This window comes from Schistosoma haematobium (genome assembly GCF_000699445.3).
Source record: "Schistosoma haematobium chromosome Unknown HiC_scaffold_285, whole genome shotgun sequence".
Lineage (NCBI taxonomy): Eukaryota > Metazoa > Platyhelminthes > Trematoda > Strigeidida > Schistosomatidae > Schistosoma > Schistosoma haematobium.
The window spans coordinates 21,870-46,249 of NW_026137073.1; the positions used below are offsets into that span (position 1 = coordinate 21,870).

Sequence of the window (24,380 nt, forward strand, 5' to 3'; positions counted from 1 at the left end):
AAATAGACATCGGAAAAAGAAACAGAAAGATGGAAAACCAATTTGATCGCCATCATGGGGCAAAACGCAGAATTTTCCAAAGAAATCAAAAAGTATACGTCCGCGATTTCCGATATTCACCTCCACAATGGACCAGTGGACGCATACTTAAGAGACAAGGGAACGTAATGTATGTGGTGGAAGTTGAAGGACAGAAGTGGACACGCCATGTCAACCACATACTGGAAAATGCTGGCACTTCACAGAAAACCGAGAAATTAGACTCAATGTGGAGAATCATTCTGGACAGTTTCGACATAAAATGCTCAGCAACTCAGAAGACTGCGCAACATGAACAAGGTCCTATTAGGAAAGCATCACGGAAACGCAGAAGACCAGATATTCTACAGGTAGACCCAAAGAGGAGAACATACGTTTCCGAAGGAAGATATCAATGATGATATCTCAGCACTTACCTGTATATAGTAACTAACCATATATTTTTTTCTTTTTTTTAAAGGGGGAAGGTGTTATGAACGGGGAATTAAGAAGCCCAGACAATTACGAAAGCTATTTTCTTGGGACGTTATTGCATTTCATTCAAAACCTGTAAAACACTTATATTTATTTTTGTCCCTATCTTATTCTACATAACACGAGCTTTCGCTCTATGTATCATTCACTAGCATACCCTTTTTTGTTCCAAAAATATTGTAATTTAAACATTATATTTTGCACTATATTTTCTACCCTAATTCCCTGTTTCGGGCATAACTGTATTTTTCCAAATTATCGTACGTCGTGGTCAAGATATGCACTTATTTATTCATGTACATTTTTGTAGTAATCGGAATTCAGAGAATCCAGAGTTTAGTGTTCCAACTGTCTTGTCTTCTTTCACTTGCGTGCTTGCCAACCAATCAGGATTTAGAATAGTTCTCTCTACCCCGATCGAACTCACGCGTATTAGACTCAAGGTTAAGCCACTCAGCCTAACGCGTCAAGGTCATAATTTAGACTAGACAGACCAAGGTCAAGTCATAACAAGTATCACGGGGTAAAAGCGATTCAAGGTCATAACAGATATCGAGCCCTGAACTGCTAAGATTTAATTGGGAGCCACTTAATATTTATCGCAAGAATCGATCAAGAAATAAGAAAAAGAAACATGTTGAAATAATTTGTGCTGAGAATTCTACAATGTACCCCATAAGTAGTCTGTTGACCCCAGTTGTTTGGTAAAAGTCCAATGACACCCAGTAAAATACATACAATTGACGAAAATAATTTATTTTTAAAAATTAATGATAATTGCACATAGAGAAGGGAGAAATGTAAGTAAAGAAAAAGAGTGGATTTTGTTTAATCAATCTGTATTATACACTGATATATGAACTCAGGCATGAAAGGATTCGTTTTTCATTATCATAATCATAATAATCACTGTTATATCGCACTCAACGGTTTGATTCCCATTAAACGTAAACTTGAAGCAAGTACATTTCTAGACGCTAGAAAGATGAACAGACGTATCTGAAGAAGTAGATAAAGACAAGATATATATATATATAATGAGTGCTGGTGGGCGGCCTTTGCTCCTCCACGAGGAGTAACAGGCGTAAGTAAAGTATATATATATATATATATATATATATGTAATGAGAAGAATCACAGTTAATTATAATTTAACAAAGCAAACTACAAATTAGAACAATCTATTACATTTATTTAAAGCGAAAAATAAGTCATTGAAGTTAAGGTCGTTCTCACAATGATTTAAATACTTAACTGATGTGTTATCTCTTTCTGTTCTTTTAGTCGATCAAGTGATACATATGAAAGAGTAATTTTAACTGAAGATTTCACTTCAACCCTTAACTTTATTTATGCTTTTCATCCAGTATGTTGAGTTGCACAACACTGACATGTTCATAGTTTTAAACGCTTAAAACATTTAGTGGAAATATTCAGCATACACACTCACTAAATCTATGAAAAAATGGTCAACAGCGCCTAGATACAATACAATTATTGAACATTGAAAATGATATTAAACAACCTCATCCTACATTTTATACATAATCCACCAGTTATTAATTGGTTAATTTGTATTGTTATGTCAAATGATAGGCGGTTACAGATATAACGTTTTCAAATATAAGTACCATTTTTATCTTAGAATCATATTAAATCCTTCACATATTGCGAAATTATTCACATCTAATTTCAATACTTATTATTATTATTATATAAACACATAAACATTGGTGCAAGGAGGCACCAAGTAGATACGCGCCACATAAATCATTCGATGTGTGAGAGCTGTGATACTGCCCGGGTGCCCAAACCGAACCAGGTGGTTTTCTTACAGGGCCACACACCGAGCCTCTGATCTAAAGGTCTAACCCACAAGGCAGTGGAGCATCGTGAGGAGATGCAGTCCCATAGTAGCCGGTGACCAACGATTGGTTCATACGCCATTTGTTCCATCAGGATACTGGAGACCATGTGCACCATTGGTTTGGAATCCAGTTAAAGCGCCGGACATTCGATTTTCATCCTCTCAATTTCGTAAACAACACCGGTGCCACGAGAAGGCAATGTGCAGGACTTCCTGGCAGAGGCTGTATAAGCGTGGCCGTATGAGAGCATTTAGAGAGGGAGTGCGGGCCCACCCCACTCTCGGCCATACCAGGGCATTTTATCTTGGAGACTTAGTAGTAAGTCAGTTACTAATCAGGAATTACGTTTCAGATATCATTACTTTTTTCCACATATATTATATTATGGTTAGCAAAAATATTCGTACTGTTCAGAATACTCTAAATAATCACCTTAGTGTGACGAATTACTGTTGTGACAATGAAAAGGAATCTCAGCATGTAACTTAAGTACACGTTTAATATATTTGTGGCTTTCTGAGATACATGAGAGTTAATTATACTTACTGGTTGTTAAAACTGAAGCCAATGAAGAGGAGTGTTGAAACTTATGATCTACTAACGTCAGTAGATGATTAAAACATTTTGTATTTCAGTTGTTATCCTAACGGTTGATAAGGAATTTAATTATTTTTAATAATAAACTATTTTCCGAAGTGATCTAAATACATTTATACATTCGTAAATGAGTATATGCGACTAGTTACAGCATCGCTTTGATTAATATGTCAATCATGCCTCCAAATGTCCTGGTACGGTAGAAAGTGGGAGAGTCAGCTCTCCATCGCGAAATGCTCTCCCATGGCCACGTGCATACACCCACTGTCCTACTTACTGCCTTATCGCGACATTACTGTTTGCGAAATTGAGAGGACGATAAACAAATGTCCGGCGCTTTAATCGGGTCGGTGGATATGAAGGATCCACCAAGGGAATTTGGAACACCCTAGTTCCAAACCAATGGTCACATGGGTTCCAGGATCCTTAAGGAATAAATGGCGTATGAACCACTTGTTGACCACCGGGACTGTATCTCTTTACGTTGCTCTACTGTCTTGTGGATCAGACCTCTAGGTCGAAGGCTCTGAGTGTAATTCCCTAAGAAAACCACCCGCTTCGGTTTGGGCAACTGAGCAGTATCCCAGTCCCCACACAAATCGAATGATTCATGTGGCGCATATCTACTTGGTGCCTCCTTGTATCAATGTTTATGTGTTTAAATAAATATAAATATGTCAATTATATAATGAAGATGAATTTGATTAAGTATGCATAAGCACTGAATATTTTCTAACTCTTACAGACTATGACTTTGAACCGATTGAACAGAATTACTATGAGGCAGTGTACCAATGTAAGTTTTGTTCGATTTGTTTCAATAGTGACGTTCTACCGTTGCTACAATCTTACGTATTCGATCAACATAGTAAACAGTATGTGAACGAAATGGACTAATTTCATACAAGATGAAATGAACTACCAGTATTGTAGATTTCTCTGCTGATTACCAAAATTTAATGATTTGTCTAACAATGATAAAGAATTAAATTGATTATTCTATTGATATTCATTTCTATCCTTTTGAAAACATTTGAACAAGTTATTTTATTCTAGTCGATTATTTTACTATTAAATTATTATGTACTCACTAGTGACTAACTTCAAGATGGATTTCCTGGAAATTTAATGAGAATCCGTGAGCAGTGTAGTTCAACTGTATCTGTTGTGAGACAGTTACTGACTGACGACAATCATGAACGGTCGCGTAATATCGTGGATTTGTGGAAGTCAGACATTAACACCGTTAGATGTCGGTTCAGTGTTCGCATGAGAGATCGAAGGTCCTGGATTCGTGTCCTGTGTACGGGATCCTGGATGTGCACTGCTCACCAGTCCCCTACTAGGAGGAAACGGCCATCCAGAGCTTCCACATTTTCAATGGTGGTCTAACATTAATCGACTTATGATATCAATCTGAAGTCAACAATCTCCACAACCCTATACTGATATTAAATATATGTTTAATGATGACTAGTACAGGTTCAGACATATGTCAAGACCCAAACAGTTGTCAACAATGATATTGATTGATTGTCAACGCTTTATCACGAATTGATTAAAGTTGAGAGTGTAACGTTGGACGCCAACCTAATGATTAATATTTCGCTACGAGAAGTGAAAGTTCTGGATTTGACCTGTGAAACAGTCGAGAATATGTACTGATGAAAAGTTCCTAACTATGATGAAACAGATGTTTAGTGTTTCCTGATTTTCAGTAATACTCTATGTGAAAACAATCTGTGACAAATATAACCTACATATATTTGGCCAACTGATTAGGGGTTTCGTCCGCAGAAATTTATTCATTTGATGGCTTAGATTTTAATTTCATGAGAAAATTGTCACAATTTAACGAGCTCTGTTACGTCACTAATGTTTTTTATACCAAGTTAATTGTTTCCTTAGTTCTAAAACAGTTCTATTAGAGGGGAGTAAAGAACATAGCAAAAGAAGAATTAAACAGATATCGATCACACTTACTAGTTGATCTTCTTTAGTTGTGCATGCCAAAACTGGTAAATGCTTCCAAGCTGAGTTTACATCAGAGCTGTAGAAAAATGGTATGAAATATGGACAAAAACAGTAAACAAACTTTAATTGAAGGAGGTTTGTGAAGATTAGTTAAAATTACAGGTTGTATTCGTCACAGACTAGCCTTTATTATAGTATTAATGAAAATCAGGGGAAATAGACAAGTGTTTTATCTTAGTATAGGTTAGACAACTGACGGAGCTATAGGTTCACGCTGTTAAGAAGTCTCATACTAAGACTAAAAAGCCATCCAGTCTCCATGATTTTCAATGATAACCCAACTGAGACCAGTTCACAAAGTATGTAACTCATAAATAAAAGGAATTGTTGTTGATAAAAAGCTGATTATTGATAAATTTTCCATGCACACTGAATGAAGCGGATAACTCTATGGGTTAGACCAACCTACTATATTACCCCGATAGTGTACACAAAGCAAAATCAAACGGTCTTTTGCTTGAAAGCTTTTACCGTATTTAACATAACAGAATATTCAGTCAGTCAATTGGCCATAAATAACACAGAACCTGACACATATGTTGACGGCCTTTAGCTGTCGAACAACATAAACACCGCGAACTGGGTAACGCGTTGACGTTCCAAACGAAATGTATTGGTTTTAAGTCCTGGGTAAGCATCAACATTGGTATGCAGGTATCCAAATGACCATTCTCAGATAGGTAGAAACGCACGTCCTAGGGTCTACTGCTAACCACATTCCACCCATTCTATCTATTTTAAAATATACTTTAAAAAATAGATATATTTTGACGTATGAGATATAGGAGACTTACGTAAGTTGTAATGCATATTGTAGTACGTAATGTGGCTCGTATTTTGAATAAGCAGTACGAAGCATAGTAGAAAATCTATCAATAAAGGATAGGTGATAATACAAATTAAAATGAATAGTATCTAGTCAAACAATTAACCTAGTAAATCATAAAGAACTGATGGATCTTTGAATCTGCCCTAGAATCTTCAGTCCATTAGTTTGCTTAAGTAGGCTAGAGGACTTTAATTATAAGTGTCTTCGGATCATTGGGCATGAATCATGGGATGATAAACTGAAGAATCCTAAGGTTAGGTATAGGGTAGTAGATGGAAATGGAAAATAGGCTGATAATATTGCGAATCTCCATCGACCGAGGTATTCGGAACATGTGTTACATATACCTGACAATCGCCTACTTTGACCGAAACGTTAGCTGATGTAAAGGTAAGTTGTAAGGAATCGAAGTGAGCAGCACAATAGATAGGATGACTGTATATGCACAAACAACTATTAAGTTTTATTGTGGATTTGTTGCTATCATGTTCGTTTGAGAAGAGGAATACAGTTGAGAAGGGATGATGAATAACAGATAAGTCCTATCAGCGTTTGTAAGGGTTCTACGTACAAAGGTTATAGCGATCAATTAATCATCATCGTAATAACAATTTAACAGCTTCATAGTTTTGTTACAATGAAATCAAGGTATCAGAGACCCTAACTACACAGCTGTTAGATTTTCGAAAGTGAAAATGAGGAATACCACTAATCACATACACACGTATCATATTCAGTCTTGTGGTATACTACTTTAAAATATAGTTAATGATAATATTGTTTACATTGTCAGCTTTTACTATCAACTAGATAACATTTAAAAGCAACCTGACCTGCACAAGTGATCAGCCAGTTTTACAAAAGATTTTTCATTAATTGTTGTTGAAGGCCACTCTTTAAATTGATCAAATTCATGAATAAGGTGATCCATGTCAAACACAATTGATGTTGGATCACTGCTATTAACCTTGAATGGGAATAGACCGGACGAAATTGAACGAGATTCTAGGCTTTAAATAAAAGGCAAGGAAGTCGAAGTAATAATAATAATAATCAAGCGAATATCACTTTTCATTAAATTATTGGAAATGAATGTATCTCTAGAATAATCTATGTTCAGTCGACTAATTTGGTCTATTATCATTTATTTATTCATTTAAACACAAACATTGGTACAAGGAAGCACCAAATATACATACGCAGCCTTTGAACTAGAAGTCGAATCCACGAGGTAGTGGAGCAATGTTGGGAGATGCAGTTTCATGGTAACCGATGACCAACTATAGGTTCATATGCCTTTAGCGACCCTATATCTGACCCCATCTACATCGTATGGACAGTTGTTGTCAAAATATACATCCTGGCTATTCTCGAATATAATCATCCACTTTGACCGCGTTAGAGAATAACGGAATTAAATAAGTCAAGTATGAGAATGAATTTCAAATAAATACATTTTGTACAACCATTGGTCCAGGTAGACGATCAAAGGTACGAAGCAAAACGAAATGATGCGCGGTGGAGAAGGCATGTGAGCCAACTCCATTTATTCAAGCGTCAATCAATATTTATAGCCAGATAAAAATAAGTTGCGGACATGAGATGAATAGAATAAAAAGTGCGCTCATATAAAAACAGTCAAGGTTGATAAGTGAATAATTAACAAAATCAAGACGTGACTCAAGAAGAAAGGATGAACTGGCCTATCCTGAAGGTAGAATAAGTTATGTGGGCTTAACATAGTAACGGACACTAGATGTCTTTTGTTCCATCAGGACCCTGGAGTTCATATGCACCATTGGTATGGAATCAGGGTTTTCCAACTCCCTAGATGGATCCTGCATATCCACTAAACCCGGTTAAAGCACCGAACATTCGCTTTTCATCCTCTCAATTTCATAAACAACAACGCCACGAGAAGGCACTAAATAAGACATCCCTGGCAGTGGCTGCGTACGCGTGGCCACGTGAGAGCATCTCGAGGAGCTGACACTCCCCACTCTCTGCCGTACCAGAGCATTTAGAGGTCTTTATCATTAGATAAAAACTTACTTTTTGTTGCAACGTGTGTGTGACTGCAGGTTATGCTAAGCAGCGTTTATTTATCGATCGCTTCTGTGACAGTGGACACGTTAACACGTAGCGAATGACCTAGTGCCCCGATTGGCCCTGCTTCGCTGTCTGTCCAGAACACAAGTCACAGCCTCTGAGTTATGAATCATTGTATTTCAAACATACTCTATTTATATACCAAACAAACAAACCACATCGTACCATAAAATACAGAACAACATTTACACAATATTTGACAAGTGAAATAAACATCGACCAATGGGAAATGTACATTTAAGGTCCAAGGCCACCGTAGACTTAACACGATAGTTATTGGTATATTTTCCCGACTATCCTAACACTTTTCTATAAGAGTTGCTATTGTATGTAAAAGTAAAGGTAATACTGATTGACTGAAATATTCCAGGGAATCCTGAGAGATCAAGTCAGCTACCAACGAAGTATGGTGTTGATGGGATTATCAAGATTAGTGGTAAACAAACACAACAACTCCACTTTCTATGGTCGGATTAAGAAGTGATTAAATAGTCCGCAATATGAAATGGTATAAGTAGACAAACATAAGGAGATTACACCAATGAAGTTTTATGTCAATCAGTTAGTTATAAATAGTGTAGAACCTGAGCAAATATGTGCATCAGTTGCTAAACCATATCAACACAGAAAGATGAAAATATCAAGAAAAATGCGAGAGTAGTAGAGAATTACCAATGTCATTAGAAAAGATATTAGGCATAGAAAATATGATTCGTGAAGAGAGAATGAATTTGTGGAGTCAAAAATATAATTTTGAAACTCAAGATATGAGAGAAGACAAAGAATGGATGTATGTTTGTGCGATTCAGACTGATTCTGAGTCACATAATCCAACGTCTGTAATCATTTGTTATGATAGTTCTGCGGACACTAACCAGGAAAACTAAACTCAGGTCAGTTGTCAACTTCTTTATGGATTTAGTCAATCATAACCAACGTAGATCTTAACACACATGTGACCTATTTTCCCATGACAAGAGTAGTGTACAAATGTGCTCAGTCTTTGATTGGAGCTATTATGCGGACTCCAACTACTTCATACACCGATGTCACGTCTGAGTTTAGCCATGCTCTTTTATTTACTAGTTTTCTATTCGGAGGTAATTATTAATCTTTTCACTTAAAATATATCGCATTAGATTAGTCAATTACACCAAATTTATTTTCGAATACATACCTGCATAGTCTTGCATGACAATATTGTAGAGTTAATCCGCATAATTCACTTACAGCTGACGATTTCAACAAATGACTATTTTTCATTGTTGTTGATGATGATGTTACTGGTAAACCAAGGAATGTCTGTAAATTAATTGGTTTTTGACGTGGATAAGCAAACATTGTTGTTACCAAACATGTTACACCTAAATGATCAGCTATTTCATTTTGACATAACAATGGTGGATTAACTGATTCATTTTGGGTTATTCGTGTATCTAACGAAGGGAAAGAAAAATCAAACAAAACAATACAAAACTAATAAGCAGAGATGGATGATGACTAGTAGTGGAAAACAGGACATCTAGAGAGACTATTATAAAATAAAATGAGGATGTTGACTATCGATCGTACAATGATTCATTTTTAATGGGGACAAATATTATTAGGCACTTACAACACGGTGGATTGGTGAGGACAACACTCATCAATGTGAACGTAAGAATGAAATGACTGTATAAGTGTAAGTGTAAAAGATTTATGAGATGGAATGATATTGCAGTTTTTGTTAAAGTTAGAACTTAGGTTGGGATTTGTAATAACTGTATAAATGAATTCATCAGCACATTTGTGAGTGGGTAGTCGGATGTGTCCCCACTGTTATATTTGGAGAGTCTTTTGTGCTATGTAAGTATCCACTTTGTTGAGTACGCAGCCTCACTGCTTTACGTGATAATCGGGAAACACTGCAATTCCTCGACCTTACTGTTTATACCGAGGAAACAAGATCCACTACAATTCTCATAACGTGAAGTTAAAACACAGAAGACTGGTGCGATGAAGATTTCTTGACTCTCCAAACAAGTCCCTAAAATTACGTAATCATTACGTGACCGAAACAAGATTACTTCTATACTAATTTTTACACACACGTTTAAATCACACACATATAGGTGGAAATGCATAGGCTTACGATAAAACCACACTGAATATAGTTCACCTAAATTGATACACAGAATATAATTGTTACACTGAACGAGTTCACATTTCTTACATTGAATAAAAGTTGTACTGAATTGATGATACAGGAAAATATTGATTTAAGGTTAGGTTGGAATTAGAATTAGAGTTTGGTGTTGAAGAGTTAGGATCAGGATATAAGATTAGGATTCAAGGTATGGATTTAGAATTAGAATTGAGGTTCCAGTTTAGGGTTAGTGTTTGATGTTAGCGTTAGAGTTAGGATGTGTTTTAACTAATCTCGAATCCTAACCTTAAACTATAACAGTTACAAACCTACAATCAACTTGGAGATGTCCAACAATCATTCAAAATATTCAAAGCAAATTCTTTAATTTCATAAGATAGTTCATTCATTTAATCATATTTGCTGCTTTCGAATTAGCTGAATTTTACCGTAAATCACTGTACAAGTTGTACAAATTCGGTATTCTAATTAAACATTACTGCAATGAACAAATAACATTATAGCCTTTTAATATGATTGAGAAGAATTATAAGGGCCCTAAACATTTCGATTTTAATTTTATTGGAGAATGAGTGACGTAAAAAAGGGGATTTTCGTCAGTTACTTATAATATCAAATCAACTTTACAAAAGTACTTTGTATAGAAGTATGTCAATTAATCTAAGAGTTTAAGACAATTATCATCCAGCCACATTAGCAATTATCACACGATCAAATCTTGTTGATTCATTCATCTACCGATTAACATTCTACTCATATTTGTTTTATTAACTCTAAACTGGTTCATCATTAAGCATTCATCCTAACCTATAACATCATTTCATTAGAGCCGAAATTAATTAAACAATCAGTGAAAACAAGGAAACAATGAATAATTGTGTTACGTTTAAATTAGGAAAACTTTTTAATATTATACTGTTGATGAGAAGTTTCCGACGAGGATGGAAGTGTAATTGCGGCATACTACTTAAAATTGAATGTTTTCACTGTTAAAGATACTGTTTAACAATTAGGAGGGGAGGGGGAAGAAACTTATTCCATGAGTTATCTTGGGTTTATACAACAGTTTGCAATGAAACCTAACCACTTAAATCAATAATTGAAAGATAATCTGTCACATATACTAGCGAATAACTTACTCTGTTTAATAATACTTTACTAATAATGGTATGTATGTCTAACCACTACCAGTGATAGTGTAGAAGTTAGTAGAAAGCTGTGAGTAACAAATCAAAACAGTTCAAGAATTCATAAGATATGTACGTAGGTGTAAACCATCAATTTAAGGGGTACATGAAAATTGGTGATTGGAAACGTCGAGTTAAATGGCTTAGAACCATTCAGTTGACAGATGGGCACACTTATTATGTTGCTCTAGGTCTTGAGTCACGATATCCTTTTATGCATATCTTCTCACGCTTTCTTTTCAAGCCATATTTTCAATTTGAAATAGAGATGAATGGTGGCTAACAGTGGGATTCAGAACGCGCGTTTGGTCCTATTTGGGAATAAATGTACCTTAATGTTCACTCTAGAACTCGAACCCAGTACCTTTCGCTTCAAATGCCATCGGGTTATCCACTAAGCTACTGATTTGTGCAAGTGGGTGAATTTCGATTCATATTTGTTAGTTGTTTGAATCTTCCCACTGATATTTTAAGACTGCAATTGATTAGTCTCTTTTGGTATATGTGCATTCTGTGTGGACAGCCTCGATATTGCAAGTAAGTCATAAGCATTTGAAGGAGAAACGGGTCTTTAATCTTTGTTATTGCCAATACCACTACATTGTTTCAATTAATTTGGCATTCATCTAGTAAATTATACTGTCGTGTTAATATGATTGTAACTAACTTAGTGATAAGTGGGTAAGACGATTACATTGCTACAACCGTATATATTTTCTCCTATTTACGAAGACTAAAAATAAAAGTATAGTTTGAATGTATAAACACAGATGATTGTTTGCTTACTTTGGGAAGATTTCATTCGATTCAGCATAAATTGTTGAGCATTATTTAAAATATCCAATAGAAATAAACCTTCACCTTTTCTAGTACTCATTCCCATAATTCGACCGAATGGAATATGTAAAAGATTACGAGCACATTGACTACACTGATCATTATCAGTATTATCATCAGCATCATCACCGACCATAGATCTAAGAGCAAAACAAAAACAAGTAACTTTACTTTGACTAAGTAGAAACGTTACTTTTCTGTGACTTATTTAATTATACTGCTTGTAAGTGAACAATTATAGACGTTCTCTGTAAGCTTACATTTCATTCTAATTGATGATTGAAAAATAAGATACCAAAAACTGGTTGTATGTAGTAAGTTACAAAACATAATCTAATCTACAATCACTAAATAATGACTATTGTTATGTTTGTCTAGTCATTAAGTGCTGGTCCAATTCTATAAATTAAGTTGCAAAGCGATCAACGAATCTAAGTGACTTGATATTACATGTTCTACGTTGAAATATTAAGTGGTGTTTGAAGGTAGTTGGTAGGAAACTCGAATCTACTTAGGCTTCGTGTCAATCAGAACCAGTGATGAATATTTTTTGAAAACATTACTCTAGACAAATTTTTAAACGATCTATATATTCATAGGATACAGCCTTTACTAGTGCACGGCGACTGGTTTATTTTCCGACTAATCAGCTCCAGTGAGTATAGTGATACTAAATACCCAAAGCTTCCTATGAGAATATTATACAAACAATAATGCTTTTATCATTTTGTATCTTATACTGGTTGAATCTTCAGGATATACTTCCATCAACTTCCAACTATTGTTCTGACTGGTAACTAGTCGAATCAAAAGACGGGTCCTGTGGTAACTGAAGTGAGTTGATGAACACTAAACATTTCAACTGATTATCCATCAAGGAACGTAAATTGAGATATTCACACTTAAGGTTGACATCAGATGCTGGCGTACCGTAATCACCAGCTCCACTTTATATTATATCAAGACATTTATGTAGAATACTAAACAGTGAAGCTGAGTTCCCGAACATCTCGGACTTGTTACTGTCCCCTTGAATCTAAATTCTAGAAGTACCTTCCGTATAATCAAGTCAACGTAGCATGCATGTTCGTTGTTTGCAAGTTCACATCAACAAGCGAGTCTTCCAAGTATCCACCTGCCTACAGAATACTATACTGAACATATTTCCCAACACTCGGACCACATCGAAAGGGTATTCCCATATTCAGACCCATATATAAATTTAGGGATGCTGTTAAAAACTACATCATTAGAAGTAGATGGAACACTGGATGTCAAACCGAGTCTGTTTTTGTCCTTATTAGAGAATTCGACTAACTTAATCTGCTGACACCCAGTCGAGTAAAATGTTGTGTTCAGGTAATCTGTAGAATTAAGACAGTAACAATGAGAACAAAGAAAACGAATCAAACACATAGATATCGACGGATTAGTTTAATCGAATTCTTTAACGCAGTTGACCGCGACTATAACTCATCAGCTCAATAGCCAGTGTTCCAGTTCAGTATATTTAATAACTACGTAAAATCTACTTACGCTCTGTAATGTTATTATTTTCTTATACATAAACTATCCATTTACGAAAACTATTTTGTGACTGGTCAGGAATTGGTTGAAAATTCCCCAAAATTATTTTAAGCGCTCTTTTATACTAACACATTACCAGAAAATTTACTACACCACCGAGCAATGGGATAAAATGTTTGATTTATAATTCAACCACTAATTGACATTAACAAGGTTTATATAGAAATGAACTTAGGATTAATCAGTCATTATCATTACTAATACCTTACTTATTCGTTGAATAAACCACATTTATTAAAATGCAACATCTATCAACTCGGAATCATCCAAGCACATTTTATTTCTGGTAATCATCAAATCGGACAAACATGATATTGGTCACTACTCAGTTGCACAGAAATTGCAACTATCTGATTCCTACGGGAGGTCGTTCGGCGCCAGAATCTTTTATTCGTAACGTCTCAGATTTTAAGATTAAGCGACGTAGTTCAAAATGATATGGGGAGTATCAATGCTCTTAAGACTGTAGATACATTGATGACAAGCGACAGGTGGTACGGAACGTAAGAACAGTGTATCCTGCTGACTACTTTTAACCACCTAATAGTTGGATATTTGGACTGAATGACCACCCAGAATTAGTCAATTTTTCCGTTATATAATTCTCAGTATGCTGATCAACTTCAATAGAATAAGAAGTGAAACACATCCATATATCTGAAACCAACCGCAGCTTCTACATTGAAGAAAATTCATTTGAATACAAAAACATTGATACTTACAAAACTGGCCAATTATAACCCATTTTTAGGAGAACATAGTTGAGTTGTTGAAAGTGTAAACGCTGTCCGATTTCAACCTTTAAATAAAGTAATAAACAGGATTATGCTGGCTAATAGATAATATAACAAGAATAATTTGGATTACAGAAAACATAATAAAAATCACAAAAAGAGCCATTTTACTTGGCGTTTTAGCATGACATTGAAACATCTGCCAGCCAAAACGTCACATCACAATATGGCCTGTTGATGTAGGCAGTGACTAATGATACGTAAATGAAGTGGTTAATGGATTCAACTATTCTAGCCAGACCAGTACTGAAACAAACTTTAAATTTAGAAGGAGAGAAACTCACACTAAACACGCTTGAATTGCTAATCAAAGTATTCAGAAGACTAAGAACTATGTCAGCGTCTTCACTAAATAAGACCATACCATCTGAGTATTTCCAGTCGACAAGTGGAATTCATGAAGTGTGATTTCTAGACCATTTATAGTGAAATTAACTAAGAAACAGGATATCGGGTAACCCTGATGAACAACATTATGAGACTGATAGTTCTGACGATAGTTCACCATAAGCCTTAACTTGAAAAATAGTACTGGAATGGATAACCTTTACAAGGTTCAAGAACTTCATTAGTACGCCCTTTTAATGACAAATGCTGCTACGAGAATTCTCAGTAGTCAACTGAGTTAACTGGAGTCCTAAAGTCGAGAAACACAACTATAGTCAAGGATCGAAAAATTATATCCAAAATATAAGAGATGAACACATAATTAACAGAGAGTATGAGCTATTCACATGTAGCATAATACTGAAATAATCTTGAAATTTAAGTTATTAACCAAATTCCGACTTACGCACTTAAACTTCAGCAACACAGTACTTGGACATGGGATAGTAATGCCATCCGACCACATGAAGCAAATTAGGTGAAGCGGTGGTCGAACTTATGGATTAATACGTAAGTGTCTTTTAGCCACATAACGTAGTCATGTCAAAAAGTCACCGAACACTACCAAAAATTTAGGTGCTCCGGTCAACCAGTTTTACGGGTTTTGTGAAGATTCGTCAAATTTGTAGCTTCTATTCGTCACAGATTAATCTCAATTGAGGTATCATTGAAAACTATGGAGTGCTAAACAGCTGTTTCGTCCTATTATGTAACTCCTCATGAATGAATATTTATGACGTCACTAAAGGGTATCGCAAGTGATATTAATTATTGGTGAATAAAACCTACTTTGGCCGATTGTCCATTGATTATAGAAATAAAATATAAAAGGTAATCATTTGTTGGACACATGAAACCAGAGTGAGAGAGAGAGCTGTCTGGTGACGAAATTTTTATTTTCAGCAACTTTCGAACTTCCAAGTTGTACTTATGATTGTAAATATAATGGCCGAGGAAAAATGAATTTTACCACTGAATTAATCTTTTGTTGCATAGTGACAAAACCATTAGTACATAAATACATGCATATATATAACAAATATATTACATACCACATAATGTATCCTATCGAAATGGTATTTTTCGTAACGAGAAATTGCCGCCGCTATATCCCTGTGAGTTAAAAAGAAAACTATGCATTATAAAAAAAAGCAAGCTACATATATACTCTTTCAATAACATCTTCAAACCCTAATCTTTCCTATTACTGCTTATACTTTTACTACCTCTACCACTACGAGATTTGAACCGACAACTGCATCTCTGTACTAATATGGTATGGCGACTCGAGCTGATGTACGTAAGTACGAAGTTCTACGTTGTTACTGACTGACTGACACATAAAAGAGATCCTAGTAACAATATGATGAAGTATAGATAAGCAAGCCTAATTATAAAGAAGTGTTAAAAAATTAATTGTTTAAGTTATTTACCTGGTTAAATATAAAGTTGACTTATCACTTTTTAATAGGATAATATTTTGATTCGAAAAATTCACATCATTATTGTTTGCTGTCGACATACAAGTCAGTCCATCACTGAAAACAAAAATACAATAACACAAAAATGAAATAGATAACCAGTATAACAATGAATTATAGAGTGAAAGTACATTCTACTATTTACCTTACCGTACTTGATCAAATAACTTAATAATAATACAATACATAGTGCATCCTATATGTTGTTGGATTACCACAAATCAGTAATTAAATGGTGAAAACAGTGGAGTTGTAAAAAGATAAGTCTGGAATAAATGAATAGTGTTGACGCCTATGAACGAAACGATGGGTAATACAGGTTAGAATACCTAAGGGTATTATGACGTTTGCCCCTGTCAATTATCACATAATAAAACCACCAGTCAGAAAACCGACTTCTGTGACCTAGGCCTTGTGATAAGTTACCAGCACGAGCAGAAATACAAGCGAGCAGTCAACCGACCATTATAAATTCTCAAAGTCCAATGATCAGATATTATACGTAACAAATCCAGGTATCTACGTGTGTCTATCTCAAATTAAAACGTCTGAGAAAAGTCAAATTTTGACTAAGGATGGAATCTACGATGCGTTTCATCCCAGATGGGACTTGTTAAATGTAAATGAATCCATGTTAATTTTCACACCGATACTCGAGTCCACTGTGTATTCCATCAAATACTGACGCTTTATCTACTGAGATACGGAGTCGGGATGGCCACTAGCTTATGCAACAGCTATACGTTTTGTTTGTAAGGGTTTGCGTTTTCCAATTTTCTGTAACAGTGAGGTTATTTGCTCTGGATATACATATAGTAATAGAGATTTTTCAGATACAATCATCAATATCATCAACGAGAAAATACAAACCTTTACAAATACTATACAGGAAGATTTTTGGTAAAATTATATTATACTATCAACTCTGAATAAACTAATCAGAACCAAGATAAAACCACATATATCTTTCGCACAATTAAAGGCACAGTGCTAGTTAGCTTGTATATTGGAATTAACTAAATAAAAATTAATATCGGAAGGGTTTTTGTTGATATTATAGTAATTTCAATGGTTAAGATCATGAGTTAATTGAAGCTATACCACCGTGGAAAACATGGAAGCACTGGACGGCCATTTCGTCCTATTATGAGACGACTCAGCAGTGCATATCCATGATCCCGCCCGCGAGATTCGAACCCAGGACCTATCAGTCTCACGTGCGCTGAGGAGTCCCACAATAGGATGAAACGGCCGTCCAGTGCTTCTAGATTTTCCATGATGGTTTAGCTTCAATTGACTCATGATCTCAACCATTGAATTTAAATAAAAATTGGCAATAGTTGATTAATAAAATACTTGAAATTGATAAGAAAAAATAGCTACTATACAACCAGACAATGAATGTGATATAGTGCTCAATTCTAATTACAAGAAACACCTGTTCCTGACGTAGATTGTGCAGTAAAGTACTTTTTGTGATTCAGTGCACAGTTAAGAGTGTTTGTGTCTCTAGATAATATTCCTGTACTTCAACTCCCAACTCCGAACTTCAAACCAATGGCTTTTAAGCTTGTAAAACAAAGTGTGTTAATGACACATTGAATTAAAGCTCATGACAGTTGTTGACAAGTATCCTAAGCTTAATTCGTAATCCCAGTACGTAATAACACTGGTTTAATTCTTATTATCTAACTCTAACGTTTTTCGAATTATATTTAATGTCACTTGGTAAAAAAGACCCTATAGGGTCATAAATTCAACTCACAGACTCCTGATCGTGTCAAGTTCACTACTTAACTGCAGACTTATTTCATTTTATTGTTCATTGTTTTATAACTAGGCATTGCTTTCTGATTGGGTGATAAGAAGACTAAGGTCGTTAGTGTGAAATACTTTTGTTTAATTTTCTTTAGAAATTATCCCTCATCCAAAACAATGACTAAATTATAAATTATTTGGCAATATATTAAAGTCAAAGCAACTTACGAACTTTTGTAAGCTAACCCATTGGCTAGTAACATGTTAGCAAGTGAATAAGCCTTCTCCACATAATCGGATTCATATTCGTAACTTGTAAATTGAATATTCATACGCTATTAGGATAGTTAGGAAAAACAAAGTTTAAAATGATCAACTCATTGGTATAATTGGAGAATATTGAGACAAGAACAAATGAATTTAGAAAAGGATAAATGTTAACCTCGTTTGCATCATCCGTCTTTTCCCACTCAACTCATTTTTGTGTATTCACGTATACTACTTTTATTATTCAGTAACCCGTTTCATTTCTAATAATTTCTGAATGTATGATGCAGCGTACGTTTATTTCTTGTGTAATATTCTTAACTAAACTAATAATATGCTTTTTTTGTCAGAGTAATTATACTCTCTTAACCCTTGTCACAGTTATTTGCAGTTTTTTTCATTCTTCGAATCTTCCAGAGTTGTTGGAGATCTTGTTAAATTAGTGACTATCGATCCACAACTGATTCAGATAATCAACGGATGCTAGGGCGAACAGATTTTGGGATGATGAAAACTACTAGTGGTTATAAAAGCATCTTAGTGAATGACGCCAAGATCGATACTGTTGATACAAAAACTTATGAAATTTGTTTATCCTGTTTTGTAGTTGAATACCTTCCTATTTTTAGTTCATATGGATTACTTTTATTTAAGATACTGTTGTAACTACAAAAATAATAAACACTTTGTCGATACGACAGTAGATAATACACCACTAAACGAGAGATCATAATATACAACGATACAGAATTCAAGAACAACACAATTGAGAACCAGATCATAGGTTAGACAAGTTTCATTAACACAAATACAAGTAGCTCATACACAATGAAACCTAGAGTACATAACAACCGTAAAAATTAATATTCAACTTGAAACTGTCCCATAAATTTAACACACTTGTGTGTCTATTTGTTTACACCCACTAGCCGATCACATATAATTTTACTGACTGCACATTAAAGTTAACTTTTGCAATCAAGAGAAGTATGACGTAATAACAAATAGACCTATAAATATACCACGTATTATTCTGTTCTGCTGGTATGTTGTTTGATGTAATAAAATGAAATGACATTCACTAACCTTAAGGAGATTCGAACCTATGACTTAACCGATTGCAGTTAGCCGTTAAAACTACTTAGTTTCCCTGAACCTAGTTAATTAAAATTCCTTATAGGTTTCCTTATTAAAAGTGTTATTGTTGTTATTGATAAATTAATTATATTTTTCATTGTGAAAAATCAGCTCAAAAGGCAATGAGGTATCTAGAATTAATAATCAAAGATTAATATGACGCCATGTGAATTGATCTTGATTTTATTGAAAAGTGAATGACCTATAATTATCATATTCTCTAGTTATTCACATATGTTGAATAACTTCCAATTACGTCTGATCTGTACATTGATGTGTTCCTTTTTTAGAAGAAAAATCCTGTTTTATTTAATAGCTACCCTCCTAACTGATATTAATTTATTGTGATAGAAGATTAGAATAAAGATACATAGTTGAAGCATTTTTAATTATTTTTACGTAATAAACACAGAAATATATCAGTCAGCTAAAACGAACGACCAGGCATACATATAGATCAGTTCGAGTTGCTACACCTCATCAGCACAACAACATGAACACCAAATTCATAGAACCAGACACTTCAACGGTATTAATGTGTAAAAGAAAGACTGTATATAAGGATATGATACAGGGATAGAAATCTGTTTGTAGAAAGAAAGGTAAGGCACTTTAATCTCGCGGTTTGAGAGAAGACAAAGATTGTATACACCTACGCAATTGTGATCGATTCTGAACCATGTCACCCAGAGTCTCCAACGATTGGTTACGATAGTCCCGCGGATCCCAGCCAAGTGGTCTGTATCTACCAACATAGCTAAAATCAGAAGTTAATGACTTTGTGGACTGACGCCAAGTTTTTGTTTGACCGCTCCTATATAGCTGAGTAAGGGTTCTATCAACAAGCTTTAATTACAACTACTGAACAGTAACAGGAAACAAGATAATGTGAAGAAGATGACGACAATAATAACATGTATAATGAAATAGTAATACTTTTCTTTTTTTACCTGGTAATTTGATTGCAATTGTTCACAAGTTACTTCACGAATATATCGCCAGAATTCAGTATCACGAGATTGTATTTCAGTTGTATTATTGAGCATCGGTTTGAAAAAGTTAACTGATTGATTTCCAAGATCAATTCCATATGGTAGATTTTTTTCATTTGATGATTGAATATCACGATTCGCTTGTACATAGACCTGTTGTAGTAAAATAAAATGGTAGAAGACCTATTCTTCATAACGGATATTATTTCCTTATTGTTGATGTTAACGATTATAATTGATCAGTGTCTGTTGGCTATGTGTATCCTCAGAGCATTATTTCGATGTTGCTGTTTGTCGTCAGTTTTAATAAATTTGGACTATGGCTAGTAGCAATAGAATTGAAGAAAGGCGATTTATTCCATCTGAAACTTGTCAGCAGAAAATGCCTGCATCCAATGTTGATGTTCAAAATTGTGAACTGAACCTAGTACCCATAGTTCTAATTGCTAATGTGTTATTCACATTTAATACTTGTGATTAATGTTGAGGCAATCTACTCAGCAAACACGTATTTCAGTAGAGATTGGTAAATTGAAGTCTTTAACATCAACAAAGGAAAAGTATAAACCCTTATGAATAAGTTCACAGCCGTTGAACAAGTTAAAGTCTACTTGAACTCAGTGGTTAACGACTTGATATTCCCTGTTTTCCAGCAGATGTCATTTAATGTTAGGGGCTTAGTCCTGACCATAGTATTCGCTGACAAAGCTCAAACCGCAATACAGTGACTGGTCGATTTGCACCTAATCGGTGGAAGAATCGAAAATATGCTACAAGATTCTCATGTGAATCCTATCGTAACTATAACTTTACTATTCAGATTTACTGAAATATATGTTGTTTTCTTTCAATTTTTGTTTGGATTTTCGAAGAGTGAAATGCAGTATCGTAGCCACAGCTATTAGACGACATTAGCGAAAATACTTCATGGAAAACGTCTGCTTCGCACTATATATCTAACAACCTAACGAGTCGTCCATTTATGTAGTAAGCAGTAACACCAGAGGGGGTCTATGTATTGATTCATTTATTACTCTTATGTCGTTTTAACATTAATTTGACATCGCCCATCTCACTATTAAAAGTTGAAAAAACTGATCAATTCAAAACGACAGTGTTATGAGTGAAATATTCTGAATATAGGTTTGTAAGTCGACAATAAAACACAGATATTTCTAACTAACACATACTTACTTTATATAAATGTTCAATGGGATTTCTTCGCAATTCAACCTGATCCCCATATTTTGAAAATCCCGATGCTAAGATATCTAGGGGTTATTTTTTTATTTATGAAAGTTTATATTATTAAATAGAATGACTTTAAAGAAATTATATAATGCTTAGTTTTAGATAAACTGTCTCACTAAGAACTAAACTATTTAGGTTTTTAGGTGGGGTTTTTGACTAAGAGAGGGTGAAATTCATATGTCGCATAATAAGCAACTCGGTGCCGTACAATGTAACCACAGACATTTGTACGATATTACTTAAATCAGTCGCTAAATTTTTATTGGCATATTTGGCAGTTTTGAATTAAATCTATCGACGAAATAATGCGTTTAGTTACTGGACAATGTAGCACTAGTTATAACCGGATGATTGATTTATGTAACCCATTTCGTTTTCGTTACTTTAAGAATTCTTGCGATTCAGAACCATAAACACACACTGCCTAACATGTTACGGGGATGAAACTAGGTAGAATATATGCTTTTGTCCTTTTACTGGCGGTAAGGTAAGGATATATAAGCTAAGACCTTTGTTAAGTTTAATACCAGGTTGATCCGGTAGTATGGATTTACTTTTCGTCCTATACTTATCGTTTGGCTTTGTGAGCTTAGGTACATGATAAACCTGAATGTTCCCAACTCATCAAATTTATAGAGATGAAAGTTAGTGACGAGATCCACTCATTATCTCATTAGGTTACCCAAGATTGTAACCGCGTTATAACTAAGGATGTTCAATTGCATAATATGAATGTGCAGGTTGAGGCATCAAATTGAAATATTAGCAAACCAATAAGAACCTAATATTTTAAAGCTAGATTACTCGGTTATCGTTTACAGATTTGCATATAACACAATGTACTTTAGCGTTCTTCATCTACGGCTTAATTAAGGATTTAAATAGATGGTATAAACGTATAAAAGTCTGCTGCCTTTTCTGAGTGCTAGTTACCCTATGGTGCATACAAACTCAATTTATGTAGAAGCAGGCGCAGATATCTCGAATGGTGATGAGTTTCAAAACTAAATTATATAGCTCAGATAATACATAACCGACAAAACAAAAAATAGCAGCTGGAATTCTCTTCACCTATAGCATTTATAAACAGGCTCAATACATTTAGAAAGGTCAAATAAATTAGAAAAAGTGTCCAGAAAGCATACAAAATAGTTACCGAATTGAGTACCCCAATCACCAATGTAATTTATTCCAATTACTTTATTTCCAAAAGCTTCATTGATGTTTTTAACAAAATTTCCTGTTACAGTAGCTCGGAAATGCCCCAGGTGAAATGGTTTAGCAATATTTGGGGAGCTTATGTTAATGAAGGCAGAACGAAGGGAAAAGAGATTGATGAAAATGATAGTTCACTTAAAGAAAAAGTACCTGAAGTCTACAACAACAGTTTCACAGTGATTCGAACTTCCTTCACTACCCATTAGTACTCTTGTAACGGGATTAGTGGACAAAAGGTTTCTCAAACAATTTTTTGATTCTGTAGATGTGAAGAAACAATTAAAATATAAAAAACTCACTTTCCATTACAATGGTTCTGATTGATTAGGATTGAAAGTGAACCACAACATAATTGGTACAAATGGTCATGAGGATGATGGTAAAACGTATAACTGTGTCGAAAGTCTAAAACCCAGGAAAAAACTGCTTAGATAAACAGACATAAGAATCCTGATGAATCTTATATTTATTTGTAAAATTAGTTTTCAACAAATAATGATAGATCATAAGGCCAGGTTTTTGTTTGAAGCCGTAAAATATTTTTGAAGGGAAACTAAATGAAAACGCTACATGTAACGGTTCATGCTCTTTAAAATATACCAAACATAATGCTTAATATTGATTAGGAAAGAAATTTTAAAACCAAGTACATCAGCTGATAACTGCACAGGTGTACAGTATACTTTGACCCGTATATGTGTTACGATTTGGTCACTGCTCACACTGATGTGGTGTTGGATAAACCAGGAATGAGGTAACGGTAAAAACACAATGTCGACACAAATAAGCATCACTTTAACTTACCTCATTCTAAATTAGGACACCGAGTAGATACAAAAAAACAAATTAAATTCTCGCCAATAAAATCAGGATTCATAAGAAACTAAGTTAAAATGAAACCCTGTTTAACATCAACAGAATGTTAATATACATATTAACCACCACATTTATAATTTTGTTAGTTACCATTTTCCGAGCAAACTGAGTCGTCAAGCTTCTATCGATGTACAAAATTCGAGTTTATACAGAAAGAACCTCGTTTCTCTGGACTGGTACATCCACGAAAAGAAGGACAGTAAATTACTCGTGGTGTAACGCACACGTTGAACAATTGGCAGAGTATTGGTAACGGTGTACAAAAGCCAATATTTAGTCGACCTACTATCTTAGCGACATGTGTACAACGATTAGCTTCTTTGCTATTGCTTCTCGTTATTTTGTTACGATTTTAGATTTTAGTGATAGCCAATGGACAGTGAGTGCGTTTTTTCAGGAAGATAGGGATTCAAGGCTCTAGTGGTTATTCAATTACTAGGCAGGAGGTCGACCAAATACAGTGTGAAAAGTAATCAATTATTAATTGGTCTTCAAACAGATGATTAGTTCAA

General features: G+C 34.6%; 1 protein-coding gene across 3 annotated transcripts; it reads right to left on the minus strand.

The window, feature by feature from the left end:
• Positions 1–1,095: 1,095 nt before the first annotated feature.
• Positions 1,096–24,117, minus strand: RARS2_3 (Arginyl-tRNA synthetase; the record flags this gene model as incomplete). 3 transcript variants are annotated; one of them, XM_051212699.1, is made up of 16 exons in its annotated part: positions 1,096–1,512; positions 4,962–5,028; positions 5,807–5,881; positions 6,675–6,851; positions 9,128–9,386; positions 12,070–12,260; positions 14,430–14,506; positions 15,941–16,001; positions 16,322–16,426; positions 18,356–18,462; positions 20,482–20,676; positions 21,718–21,794; positions 22,931–23,070; positions 23,143–23,251; positions 23,292–23,397; positions 23,959–24,117. In XM_051212699.1, 15 exons carry the CDS (start codon positions 23,296–23,298, stop codon positions 1,426–1,428), a joined length of 1,734 nt encoding a protein of 577 aa, XP_051064026.1. In that variant the 3' UTR covers positions 1,096–1,425. The 3 variants fall into 3 exon arrangements, with proteins under 3 accessions (XP_051064026.1, XP_051064028.1, XP_051064027.1); XM_051212701.1 differs by lacking the exons at positions 9,128–9,386; positions 12,070–12,260; positions 14,430–14,506; ... (7 more) ...; positions 23,292–23,397; positions 23,959–24,117 and adding an exon at positions 7,308–7,372 and having other exon boundaries at positions 1,254–1,512; XM_051212700.1 differs by lacking the exons at positions 9,128–9,386; positions 12,070–12,260; positions 14,430–14,506; ... (7 more) ...; positions 23,292–23,397; positions 23,959–24,117 and adding an exon at positions 7,296–7,372 and having other exon boundaries at positions 1,254–1,512.
• Positions 24,118–24,380: the final 263 nt, after the last annotated feature.